Source organism: Hyperoodon ampullatus (assembly GCF_949752795.1).
Source record: "Hyperoodon ampullatus genome assembly, chromosome: 1".
Taxonomy (NCBI): Eukaryota; Metazoa; Chordata; class Mammalia; order Artiodactyla; family Ziphiidae; genus Hyperoodon; species Hyperoodon ampullatus.
In genome coordinates this window covers 83,243,806-83,257,734 of record NC_136914.1, presented here as the reverse complement: position 1 = coordinate 83,257,734, position 13,929 = coordinate 83,243,806, and the positions used below count along the sequence as shown (strand labels likewise).

Sequence of the window (13,929 nt, the reverse complement as noted above, 5' to 3'; positions counted from 1 at the left end):
GGTTTGGGAATTCCCTGGCGGTCCAGTGGTTAGGACTCTCTGCTTTCACTGCCAAGGCCCTGGGTTCAATCACTGGTCAGGGAAATAAGATCTCACAAGCCACAAGGCCAAAAAAAAAAACATAGGAATGTGTGGTTTGATTTCCATATATGTGTGAATTTTCCAGTTTTCCCTCTTTTATTGACTTAGTTTCATGCCATTCTGGTCAGAAAAGATACTTTTTATTAAGACTTGTTTTATGGCCTACCATACGGTCTGCCCTGGAGACTATACCATGTTCACTTGAGAAAAATGTGTATTCTGCTATTGTTAGTTGGAGTGTTCCATATATATCTGATATCTGATTGGTTTATAGTGTTGTTCAAGTTCTTTATTTTCTTTTTAGTCCCTGTCTGGATTTTCTATCCATTATTGAAAATAGGGTATTGAAATCTGTTATTGTGGAAACATGTATTTCTCCCTTCAATTCTGTCCATTTTTGCTTCATAGATTTTGGGGCTTTGTTGCTAGGTTCGTATGTGTTTATAATAGTCATATCTTCTTACTGGTTTTACTCTCATCAATATAGTCCTTCTGGGTCTTTTGCAATCCATTTTGTCTAATTGTAAAATAGCCACCAGCTCTCTTTTGGTTACTGTTTGCATGAATATATTTTTTTCATCCTTTTACTTTCAAATAATTTGTGTTTTTATATCTAAAGTGAGTCTCTTGTAGATAAGGTATAGATGGATCTTCCCCCGCCCCTTAATGTACTCTGCTTCTCTGCTTTTTAATTGGGGGACTTAATCTATTTTCATTTAAAGTAATTACTGATAAGGAAGAAGTTACTTATGCCATATAGCCGTTAGTTTTCTCTGTGTCTTACGTATTTTTTGTTACTTAATTGCTCCATAGCCTCTCATTTTTGTATTTACAGTTGACCCTTGAACAACACAGGTTTGAACTGTGTGGAGGGTCAGCACCCCTAACTCTTGGGTTGTTCAAGGGTCAGCTGTAGTTGTTTTTTGTAGGGAACCTTTTTGATTACTTTCTTTTGTGTATATTTTTTAGTTATTTTCTTAATGATTACACTTAACATCTTAAAGTTGTAACAGCCTAGTTAGAATAATAGCAACTTAGTTTCATGAGTATAGAGATAGTCTGCTTTTATACAGCTTTATTCCACTCCCTTTATATTTTAATTGATAAAATTATATCTTTATACATTGTTTTATATTATATATATATGATTATTATTTTATGCATTTTCCTTTTAAGTCATATATTTAAAAAGGAGTTACAAATCAGAAGTTCAGTAATGCTGGCTTTATATTATCTATGTGATTACCTTTACCAGTGTTCTTTATTTCTTACAGCTTCAAGTTACTGTCTATTGTTTTTTCGTTTCAGCCCAAAGGACTGAGTTTAGTATTTCTTATAAGACAGGTCTACTAAAAACAAACTACATTAATCTATTTCCCCCTTACAGTAGTCTCTTAAGACATTTACATATACTATAGCCAAAGAAGTATACATAGATTATCATCAAATGTTTTTTCTCTCCTGTTGATGTAGTAAAACAGTAAATCCATGGTGGCTGCCTGAGAATAATCATGGGAACTTAGTAATAGGCTTTGATCCTAGATTTGTCGATGTAAGCTCCCCAAGTGATTCTAATGTTCATCCTGATTTGGGATTCATTTTTACTTAGAAATTCAGGTGTCACCTTCAGACACTTTATGTATTAAATGAATATAAAGTAACAAGTAGAAAACAGCAAAAATGGTTTGAGATGTGACTATTTAGCTGAATTACTGTTTACTATGCACACCAGCCTCATAGCATGTGAAATTCAGAGTTATGTCACAGTAGAATTACATACAAATCTTAGATCTTCTCCATAGCTTGCAGATAGTCAAAGTGGCAAGACTGTGCTGTATGCTGGTTTGCTTATCATTGCTGGATATTAATACACGTTATATCATCTAAATGTTTATTAAATACCTATAGAATGAATCTCTGTGTGCCTCATGAAACTGTCAGGCTTTCTCATATTAAGCTATGTGTTCATATTTGTTATTTGTGATATGATTCTGTTTGAATTGCATATTATTAACAGGGTATTTCTATTAATCATTAGAGTTTTCTCTGTATTGTACTCTTATTATATTCAGACAACAGAACTTCCCAGTAAGCTATTAAATCCCTTAAGCAAAAGCACCTACAATCAGTCTCTTTACTAAGTGAATATGTTTGTCATTTAGGTGCCTATGGTTCATGCTTGAAGTTTTAATGACAAAGAATGAAAATAACAGCCATGCCTTTATGAAGAAGATGGCAGAGAACATCAAGCTAACAAAAGATGCCCAGTCTCCAGATGAATCCAAGACAAATGAAGTAAGATATATATTAGGCCAGTGGGTATTAAGATATTACAGGAGGGCTTCCCTGGTGGCGCAGTGGTTGAGAGTCCGCCTGCCGATGCAGGGGACACGGGTTCGTGCCCTGGTCCGGGAAGATCCCACATGCCGCGGAGCGGCTGGGCCCGTGAGCCATGGCCGCTGAGCCTGCGCGTCCGGAGCCTGTGCTCCGCAACAGGAGAGGCCACAGCAGTGAGAGGCCCGCATACCGCAAAAAAAAAAAAAAAAAAAAGATATTACAGGAAAAAATATTGTGACCCTTTTCCTAACTATTACATAACAAAATATATTACAGAACGTTTATTAAAAATATAGGGCTTCCCTGGTGGCGCAGTGGTTGAGAGTCCGCCTGCCGATGCAGGGGACACGGGTTCGTGCCCCGGTCTGGGGGGATCCCACATGCCGCGGAGCGGCTTGGCCCATGAGCCATGGCCATTGAGCCTGCGTGTCCGGAGCCTGTGCTCCGCAACGGGAGAGGCCACAACAGTGAGAGGCCCACATACCGCAAAAAAAAAAAATATATATATATATATATATACTTAGTTTTTACTTTATTTCATTAAATTGAATTCTATTATTTGAAAAACATTTATTACTTTGAAAAAGATATTAAAACTTCTACAGAGCACAGGAATAAGAACTAGTAAAATTTACAACTATGCTGTCTTAAGAACTTTTAGAAGAGTTACAGACAAGTAGATATTCTTTTTGTATGTTTCCTTTAGTTTGGTTTATTGTTTTAACATATACTTGGCATTCATGTTAAATTAAGATGAAGGGGTCTTTTTTGTTGTTGTTTACTAGGAGGCTACATAAGAAGAAATACAAATGCAGAATGTTCAAGGAATAAATAATAACCCCATATTATTGTTTTGATTTGATTTTATATATTGGTTAGAATTGGTGGTACTTGTGGTTATTTTTCACTACTGAAAGGTATATGTGATTTTTTTTTTCCTCCCTAGAAACTTTATACAGTGTGTGATGTGGCCCTGTGTGTTATAAATAGTAAAAGTGCTTTGTGCAATGCAGATTCACCAAAGGATCCGGTCCTTCCAATGAAATTTTTTACACAACCTGAAAAGGTAATTTTCTTCCCTTCATTTTTCTACCATACTAAACCTATTTAAATTTGTTACTATCAACCCTAGTGGCAAGTATTGGACTGTCTTGACTACAGAGTAAAAAAAAAAAAAAATACCTCTGTGAGTTTATCAAGAAATGGGAGATTGTCTTCCAAAGCCTGAAAAATATCATTCTCACCTTACAGAGTAGAGAATACAAATCAAGCTTGGTGGTGGTGTTCCTATGTGAGCTATTCCTTCTGGATATTTCTAATATGTAAGAGGAATTTTCAAATTTCTTAAATTGTTTTCATCTCATTAAAACACTGTTAGTATTTTTTCAGACAAGAAGTAAGCAAAATATTTGGTAGAGTATAAATATATATACATCTATATATGAAATAAAATATATGAAATAAAATGTTAGAATGAGTGGAATTGGTCTTGGCAATTGACAGACCTGGATTCGAATCAACCATTTCTAATTTGAGGGACCTTACACATGTTAACTCTTCTAAGCCTCAATGTCTTCACCTCTAAAATGCAGATGATAATACCCGTGAACAATTACTAATATACCTAGGTTTCTAAGAGTTTGTCACAAAGTAAGCATTTAATAAATGGTATTAATAATAAATTGTACATTTATTCTGCTGTCAGCAAATGAAGTTTTCCATGTAAGTAAATTTTTCAGCTAACTAAAGCTCTTTAAGTTTTTCCAGCTAATTTGGATTAAGGAACTTTTTCAAAAAGAATGCCTTTTATTTATTACCCACTTTAAGGTGGTATTTTAAAGTTTAACTTTCCTGTGCTTTGTTTAAAAAAATATCCTTAATATTTTTTTTTGTTGTTGTTGTTGTTGTTTTTGTTGCGGTACGCGGGCCTCTCACTGTTGTGGCCTCTCCCGTTGCGGAGCACAGGCTCCGGATGTGCAGGCTCAGCGGCCATGGCTCACGGGCCCAGCTGCTCCGCGGCATGTGGGATCTTCCCGAACCGGGGCACGAACCCGTGTCCCCTGCATCGGCAGGCGGACTCTCAACCACTGCGCCACCAGGGAAGCCCTCCTTAATATTTTTAATTGGAAAGAATAAGGCATTTAAAATTTTCAACAAAAATTTTAATCAGACTTTGATTTAGTACTCAGAATTTACTCTGCCTGGTTTTGATAGGAATAATAAGGATTGCAAAGTTACTTCTGTTCTAATTGAATTTACTGGTCTTTATAAATACTCCTGAGTGAGCTCTTGAATTTAAATTTACGTTATTGTTGACCCAGGGCTATCGTGACTGGAATAGTACCCAAATAGGATCTTCATACATCATCAAGAATTTAAATTGCTGTTTGTCACTACACCTAATTCTAACTGTTTTTTGTTTTGATATGAAACTTAGAATGTCTTTAGCCTTCTTAATAATAATTTTGGTTTTTTTCTGTTTTAAATGATCAGCTTTCCTCATTTCCTTTTCTAATATGTTGCTTTTAATATGGTATAAATTCAGACAGAAGAAAACTAGGCATATTAAGATAGTGAGCTTAGTGAAGCTATAGTGTATCTTCATGTAACATTTATTTTAGCTACATAAAAGCCTTTGTGGGGAAGAAAAGAAAGATCCAGCCTTGCCTAGAACACATGTCAAAAGCGTTATTTCTTTTCATAGGGACATTTAAGGCCTCTGTTCTTTTCTGTGACACTAGTGTGAAGGTAAACTTAATAAAAGAAAAATAATTTTTTAAGTGCTATTACCTAAAAATTAATGAACTTCCAGATGGTAGTAAGTCATTTTGCTTCCGTGAGACCATTGTGGTTTACTCGTGTGCTATTCCCAGGATAATTAACAGATAGAGGCACCATAGGATCAAATTGAACTCTTATACAGATACAATTTTCAAAAGTATCATCAGTGTCCACATTTGGTTTAATTCATTTATTAACTGGTTAATATCACTGCAGCCAAATAACATTATAATTGACTAAATTAGATTTTGATGGTGTATTTACCTTTATGATTTGGATAGTCTACTTATGGTTCTAGGAAACAAAACATTTTTAATTAAAGTAACAGATTTTTTTTCAGTAAGGATAATTTTCTTGAGATTCTGTGTGGGGTTCTTTTAGTGAATATTAAGTGCCTGATATATGCATAGTACCATTTTGGATGCTTTGGGAGCCCCAAAGAAGTAAATTTTAGGGACTTCCCTGGCAGTCCAGAGCTTAAGACTCCGTGCTTCCACTGCAGGAGGCGTGGCTTCAGCCCCTGGTCGGGGAACTAAGATCCCGTGTGCCACGTGGTGTGGCCAAGTAAATTTTTTTAAAAAGTAAATTTTATAATAGAGTGGAGAACATAGTTCATTGAATAAACTGGAGACTGTTTGCCCTGAACCATATGAAAGAATAGAAGTGTGTTTTATTTAAAATGTGATTTAAGGGAATTCCCTGGCATTCCAGTGGTTAGGACTCCGTGCTTTCACTGACTATGGCCTGGATTCAATTCCTGGTCAGGGAACTAGGCTCCTGCGAGCCACGTGGCGCTGCCAAAAAAAAAATGTGATTTAAGTAATTTATATCTGACATTTGACTAAGTCTTGTGTGTCACTGAGTTAATTTTAAAACTAGACTTATGGTATGGTTCATGAAATATGCTTTGATGGTTTGATATGTTTCTTAGCTCAAATGAAACTGTTATTGTAAAGCAAAATGCCTTGAAAAGTCTTGTATGGACAAAAAAATATGTTCACTTTTGTTTGTTTGTTTTTTTGATAGGACTTCTGTAATGACAAGAGTTACATTTCAGAAGAGACAAGAGTACTTCTGTTAACAGGAAAGGTATTATGTACTAGATAATTGGGGAATCTTTATCTCATGTGCATATTACTTATGCTATTCTTAGAAATAACCTTTAAATGTCCCTCGGATTTTATAGTTCCTGATTCTTAGGGATCATGTTGTGGATTATAGCATCTAAAGCATTTGTTTTCTCAGGCTTTTTTTTTTTGCCATAAACCACTTTAGAATTACAACCATGTGTTCTCACCAGTACTGAAAGGCTTCAAGTTATTTAGAATTCACAAAGCAGATTTCCCTGAAAAATGGTATAATATATTTAGATGTGTAAGATAAAGATAATTTTAAAGTACAAATAAGTTAGACAGTTTATATTCTATAAAGGTAATATGACATCTAAAAGAGCAAAGGGAAATTTAATATTTGATAAACAGTGTCTAAACTATTATTATATATACTCAGTAATTTACCTGTAAGATATTTTATTATGTCTTAATTATTACGTATTTCACTATGTTTTAGGGACACTTTTTATTTTGATTGAGCAATAGGAATAATTAAATATTGCATAGTTAGTTTTAAGTAGAGGTAATGCTTTTGATTTGTAATTATGTTTAGATATTGTTTTACAGAATTATCATTTCTAATAAATGTAGGATTTAACTTTCCAAAGGAACAACAATTCCTGGCCGTAAGCGGAACAGTATCCCTTACATGTGTCTAAATTTGTATGTATTCCTTTCAGTAAGGTATAAAATAACATGCATATATGTAATTTTTAGCCAAAACCTGCTGGAGTACTAGGTGCGGTAAACAAGCCTTTATCAGCAACGGGAAGGAAACCATATGTTAGAAGCACTGGAGCTGAGACTGGAAGCAATATTAATGTAAATTCAGAGCTGAACCCTTCCACCGGAAATCGATCAAGGCAATTTTTTTCTCCAATTGTTTTTGTTACTATCACTCACTACTTGGTTCATCTTTCAGTTTCTTTTCTTAAAGCACTGTATCACAAAAATGGACTTTAGGAAACATCTTAGTAAAAAACAGTAGTGCTAAATTTTAGTATAATGATGGAAATTGAGAGTGTACTACACATTTTAAAACTGTTTAGCATTCTAAATGTGTAGAAAAGTTAAATGGAAAAACGTAAGAATTAGTAATATACTAAAACTAATTTACATGAAAGCGTGTGTCTGTGTTTAACACTTAGGAGAACTGAAAATGTAACTCTTTAAATAAATTTAATTTACATGCTTTTTAATTTTTAACTCAAGATTAGTATAGCATGAGTAGAGATAACATTGTTAATAACATTTTCCACTTATTAAAGATTCCATGTTTGGGACTTCCCTGGTGGTCCAGTGGCTAAGACTCTGCGCTCCCCATGTAGGGGGCCCAGGTTCAATCCCTTGTCAGGGAACTAGATCCACATGCCACAACTAAGTTCGCATGCCACGACAAAGATCCTGCATGTCACAACTAAGACCTGACACAGCCAGATAAATAAATATTTTTTAAAAAGATAACATGTTTAACATGTCAAGTGTTTACTGTCTTAGCTACTGCATAAAAATTTCCACCTGACCCTACTCTTACCAACACTAAATATTGAGGCTTTTAAAGATTTTATTCTAATTCATGAAATTTTAAGCATAAATTCAGTGGTGGTGTTTTAAAACACATTTTTAGCAGTAGAATCCCAAAATATAAAAAAATTAACGTGGAACACCTGTGGTTTACATAGATAGTGGGGGTCAGACACCTCCCCTATGGCCTCTTCTTGCAGCCCCTTCCCTTGCAGAGCATTAAGAACACAGACTGGAGAAAACTATACTCTACGCTCATCTGTTGTATTTTTGCTTTGTTTTAGGGTATTCCACCCCCAACAGATAGGCTTATAGAATAGTTGTGTTGTTTGTTGCTTGTCAACTAAGCTTTCTGTCTGGTGGTTTTAGGTAGTCATTTCTGTCTTACATTAGTAAGGTAAGATGGAAATCCAAAACTTGATATAGTAGAGCAGTAGTCTGTAACCACAGAAGATCCGAGTCTTGTTAACATTACTTCACTTGGCCAGGCTTCTAAATCAGCCTAAGCCTCTTTCCTTATTGGTATAGTGAGAGAGTACACTTCTATTCATGTGGTGAAATAAAGAAGCTTTGGTTTATTTCTCTTCAACAGGGAACAGAGTTCAGAGGCAGCAGAAACTGGAGTTAGTGAAAATGAAGAGAACCCTGTGAGAATTATTTCTGTGACACCTGTAAAGAATATTGACCCAGTAAAGAATAAGGTAAATTTTAAGACTTAACAAGTGGGTTTTTCCCATGGAGATTCTTATTACAATTTTATGATGGGGTAAGAAGCCCACGGTCTACACATTAATACCACCACCCCCTGCTATACTTACCGGGCTTCCACTTTACAGACGTGATTCTGTCTATGTCCACTCTCTTCATTTACCAGAGTTTGTGTGGTCACCTTCTCCCACCCTACTTCTCCCAATACCTTGAAAGAATAGGAACTGAAGTGTTTTGAGATCTTGTTTTCAAAACTTTATTGACTCCCACCAGGGATCAACACTCTGTTTCTGTTGTTGTTGTTTTAAGTTAAACTTAATGAGTTGACCTTTTAAAATATGTTTGAGTTTTTATTTAACAGCTGCACTCTTTGATGGTGTATCTTTTAACTGTGGCCCCCGATATTCTTAACAATTTTTTGGCAGGACAGAAAGGAGTATAACATTGGTAGGAGGATAACTTTCCTCAGTAAGAATGACCTAATACTATTATTTCTTTTTCTATAGAATCATGTTCTTGACATACTTTTTTTTACCCCCCATATATTTATGGTATTATCAAATGTTTTAGGAGTTATCCTCAGGTACATAAAATATGGGACTATACAGTTATTCCACAGTAGCTGAACTTTTCCTATCCAAACTCATTATCTGAATTCAAACTGAATAGGTAAGGATACATTTTTTAGGTCAGTCTGACTATCCATACTCTTGCTGTTTGCTATCTGAACTTCAGTATGTCAGTAAATTCAGGTAACAGGGAACCTCTCACTTTCAAAACTCTTAGAATTCAGAAACCAGTAGATTTAGATATTGTGGGATCCTTCTATAGAATTAAACATTGAACATAATCATGCTTAGATGCAGATATGCATATTGCCACAGATACTTAAAACATGCTTATAATATGTATTAAGAGGTGGTACAGGGATGCAAATGTTTATCTAGTACAAACATCTATCTATAACCTTTTCAACCTCTGCTGTAAAATTGTATAGAAGATAAATTGGACATTTAAATTCTAATTTCTGAGGGGCCAAAATATTACTTTGATTGATCTGTAATATTATATTGTTCCAAACACTGTTTTAACTTTTTCATACTTCCAGAGAATGTTTTAACAGATTCACTGTTGCCTGAAGAGACAGGGGTTGTATTTTGACAAAAGCCTGATAGCTTCCCAGTCAGATCTCCCATAAGTTGATATGATCATTTCTTTCCAGGGTCTGGTTCTCAGTCTTGCAGGCTCAAAACACTATTTTGTTGTACTAAAAGAAGATAAAGATCTAAGAGAGTGTTTCTTGGTAACCAATTTCTCAAAGAGATTGATGCATAAACCAATTTATTAGTTATGTATATAAAAATTATCCAGCAAATTGTATATACATGTTTACAAATCAGAACATTTTCTCCTATTATTTACTCTGTGAGCAAAATCAAATGGCAATATGAAGAATGAATAAGGGAGGTGGTTAAAAGAATAACACATTAACATTCCGTGGAGCAGGCAGGCAGTACCACCAGTGTTGCCCTTTAGAGTCTTCTATTTCTTCATGCCTACAGCTGACAACTGATTTCCTCTTCATTTGGCTTTTGCATGAGTTCTTTATACATATGCACATATACATAATGTTCATAAATGTGTAAATATGATCATATGCATGACTTTTAATAGTCTTTTTTTCCCCTTTTAAACAGCCTTATCTGTGTGTTGAGTTTTTTCTCTACAGTGTTATCATTTTCATGTTTGTATACATATAAATACTTCCTTTCCCTGTTCTTTGTCACTACAATGTTACATTAAATTTACTGGTGATTTTATTTCTAGGGGCTAGTAAGTTCTAGTAGTGGGAATGCTAGGTCAAGGAGTAAATATACTAGAGATTTTAGATATTTTCATATTGTTTTCTTTGAAAATTAGAACACTTGACATTTCTACCAGCAGGGTACTTTTTTCTCTATATACCCACTAACAACAGGTTTTATAGTTCTTTTGAATTTTTCTCAGTTTAAAGTATCAGAACTAATGCCCCACTATTGTTTTAATTTATATTTCTCTGATGATCAGTATTTTTGTTGACCATTTGGATGTACTCTTGTGTGAACTGCCTGTTCATATTTGCCCGTTTTTAAATTATCTTTTTCTTGTTTAACTCAACTTTTTTTTTTTTTTTTTTTTGGCCATGCCATGCGCCTTGCAGGAAATTCGCCGACCAGGGATTGAACCCAGGCCATGGTAGTGAAAACCTGGAATCCTAACCACTAGGCCACCAGGGAACTCCCTAACTCAACCTCTGATACCGTAGTAGTTTTACCTTCTTGTTAACATTCTTGCTCCCTTCCAATCTCATCACCAAATATAGCAGCCAGTGTGATCTTTTTAAAATATAATTTGGATTATGTTTGTCCTCTGTTTAAAGTCCATCAATGACTTTTATTAGCACTTAGAATAAAATCAGATTTCTTAAATGTCCCATAAGGCATTCATCATCTGGCCCATGCCAGCTTCTCCTACCTTATACCAGTCTCACATCACTTCAAGTTCCTTAAATCTTCCAAGCTCTTTCCTTCTTCGGGTACTTCATGCTGCCTCTTCCATCTGTCTAAAATACTTCACTTTTCATGTGATAAGTCCTGCTTTGATATTGTTTAATTAATATTCCCCAGAAGAACCAATGAGAAATTGATGCTTCCTCTGTTTTTTTGTTTTTTCTGAATGCCCTTTTCTTTAATCTCTTAGCATTTAGGTTAATCTGTACTTAAATGTTTGTTTACTCTTTAAAAAATTAGTCACCTACTATGCTAATCTGTTTGAGGACAGGAAAAATAACAGTTTTGTTCCCCAGTCTATGCCCAGCAGCCACTGCACCTAACAGGCATTCAGTTGAATGGTTTCTACTTCAAGTTTAACCACACTTAGTTGTTTTTATTGACCCTTATTTTGCCCAGGAATCTCCATCTTTCTCCAGGGTGCCTTCGCATATCTTTTCTCTGATCCATTTTGTATTGTTTGGCAGTTTAAATCCTGTGGACCACCTTACTCTTGTTCCCTCATGATGATTTTTGTAACACGACTCTCCACATCCCAAGAGGGTGAAAGAAGTAGGAGTCGTCATTCTCATTAGCTCATCATCCTGGAAGGATGGATTTAAGTCTAGCTGCCCATGTTAAAGGCTCTGATACTGTCTCTTAAGATAGGGTTTACTTTGTTAATCCTCAACGTGAAACACTGATTTGTGGATTTTCTAACTTAAGATACTACTTTCACGAGTTTTCATTTAAGTAAATTTTCTTGAAACATGAAAGACTTATATGTGTTTCCCTGGTCATTGAAAACATTTTTTTGGGAAATGAAAATTAATTAGTTAACTAATTGAAAAGATAAAGTCTCATTTTTTGGGTAAGGATAGTGTTCCTTTGTTTCCCTTGAATCAATTAAAATTATTATAATTGACTCCTAAATATCATACATATAAAGGTCACTTTCATTCTGAAAACTATTATTCCCCCTAATGTCCATTATGTCTCATATTAAAATGGAATTTTACTATTTTGAACATTTTAGATGACAATATGTAATATATATGCCAAACAAAGAGGAAAAAAGAGAATGTTCAGAAAAAAGAGAATGTTCTGAAAAAAGCAGAAGGTTAATGATGGATAAAGAAGAGACAGGGGGCTTCCCTGGTGGCGCAGTGGTTGAGAATCTGCCTGCTAATGCAGGGGACACGGGTTCGAGCCCTGGGCTGGGAGGATCCCACATGCCACGGAGCAACTAGGCCCGTGAGCCACAACTACTGAGCCTGCGCGTCTGGAGGCTGTGCTCCGCAACAAGAGAGGCTGCGATAGTGAGAGGCCCGCGCACCGCGATGAAGAGTGGCCCCCGCTTGCCACAACTGGAGAAAGCCCTCGCGCAGAAACGAAGACCCAACACAGCAAACATAAATTAATAAACTCCTACCCCCAACATCTTAAAAAAAAAAAGAAGAGACAGAAGTTAGAATGAATGAGTGGAGTGAGATATTAAAGAACTTTGTGTCACAGAACTACAAAAAGATTATAGTTAGATGCATCACAGAGAAAGAAAATAACACTGAATTATGAAAACATCCTCCCCTCTTTTAAAAAGTGATACATTAAGAGCATACCACAATAAAAAGGACCTTTTCATTTAAAATGGCTGTGAAAGCAAAACTGAGTAGGTTTTCTCTTATATAACTGCCTATGCACTTTAGTAAGCATTTATTGAGTATATTATATATGCCAAGCACTATGGTAGGCACCTCATTCAGTCCTTACCCTTGAGGAGTTTACATTCTTCATGGGATGTAACAGTTAATTAGAAGTTAATCAGAAGCCCTGGAATTCCAACTCTTTTAAAATACTTGCAGAATGCTTCTTTCTAGTATAGATCAGTGATATTTAAGGAATTTATGTTAATAGAATTGTTTTCTGCTCTTTTAGGAGATTAATTCTGATCAGGCTGCCCAGGGCAACATCAGCAGTGACCGAGGAAAGAAAAGAACAGTAACAGCAGCTGGTGCAGAGAATATCCAACAAAAAACAGATGAGAAAGTAGATGAATCAGGACCACCTGCCCCTTCAAAACCCAGGAGAGGACGTCGACCCAAGTCTGAATCTCAGGGCAATGCAACCAGAAATGATGATATAAATAAACCTCTTAGCAAGGGAAGAAAGAGAGCTGCAGTCAATCAGGAAAGCCCTGGAGGTTTGGAAGCAGGTAATGCCAAAGCACCCAAACTGCAAGACATAGCCAAAAAGGCAGCACCAGCAGAGAGACAAATTGACTTACAAAGGTAACGTACACCATTCTTTCTGAACTTTGAATTTAGACATCTTGTTTTAATCCTAGTTGCCAGTCACCCCCAAACACTTAGGCATTTGGGAGTGAAAACTGCCCCTGGTTTTCCTGAGTAAGTTATGGTGGCATTTGCTTTTATCTCATAACTTTCAGGACAACAATTTGAAGAGAGATCTCCTTTTTTTCTTTGGTTAATTTTTAATTAGGATATGGTTTTTGATGTTTCTATTTATTAGCAAGGATAACATTGTCTTGGTCTCCCTCACATAGTTGCATGGGGTTTTCTAAATATAAACGGCTACCTTTTTGATACAGAGATCCCAGAGTGGAATAGATAGATGTCATGGCATGCTCTTTAATTCCACTTGTTACAGTAAATTTTAATATAAGTCAGCAACTTACCTCTCCCCCACCCTCCCCAGTGGGAATAACCTCACAGCTACTCATCTTTGATCATGTTTGTGTTGGGATTTTAGATTTTCCACACTGTAACAGTGGTGCCCCAATTGGAGATCTAGAAGTTGGCTCCTTACTTGGTCTGCAATTAGAACTTAGCTCTACACTG

At 35.6% G+C, this 13,929-nt stretch overlaps 1 protein-coding gene across 1 annotated transcript in view; it reads left to right on the top strand.

Annotated features, from left to right (window-relative positions):
• PDS5A (PDS5 cohesin associated factor A) overlaps positions 1–13,363 on the top strand; it is a gene marked incomplete at both ends in the record, with an annotated part of 120,507 nt that extends 107,144 nt beyond the window's left edge. The window contains 6 exons of the mRNA XM_079704368.1: positions 2,244–2,376; positions 3,365–3,484; positions 6,226–6,288; positions 7,029–7,174; positions 8,428–8,536; positions 13,007–13,363. Of these exons, the coding sequence (XP_079560494.1) occupies positions 2,244–2,376; positions 3,365–3,484; positions 6,226–6,288; positions 7,029–7,174; positions 8,428–8,536; positions 13,007–13,363 (928 nt within the window). The remainder of the gene's footprint in view (positions 1–2,243; positions 2,377–3,364; positions 3,485–6,225; positions 6,289–7,028; positions 7,175–8,427; positions 8,537–13,006) is intronic.
• Between the last annotated feature and the right edge of the window lie 566 nt (positions 13,364–13,929).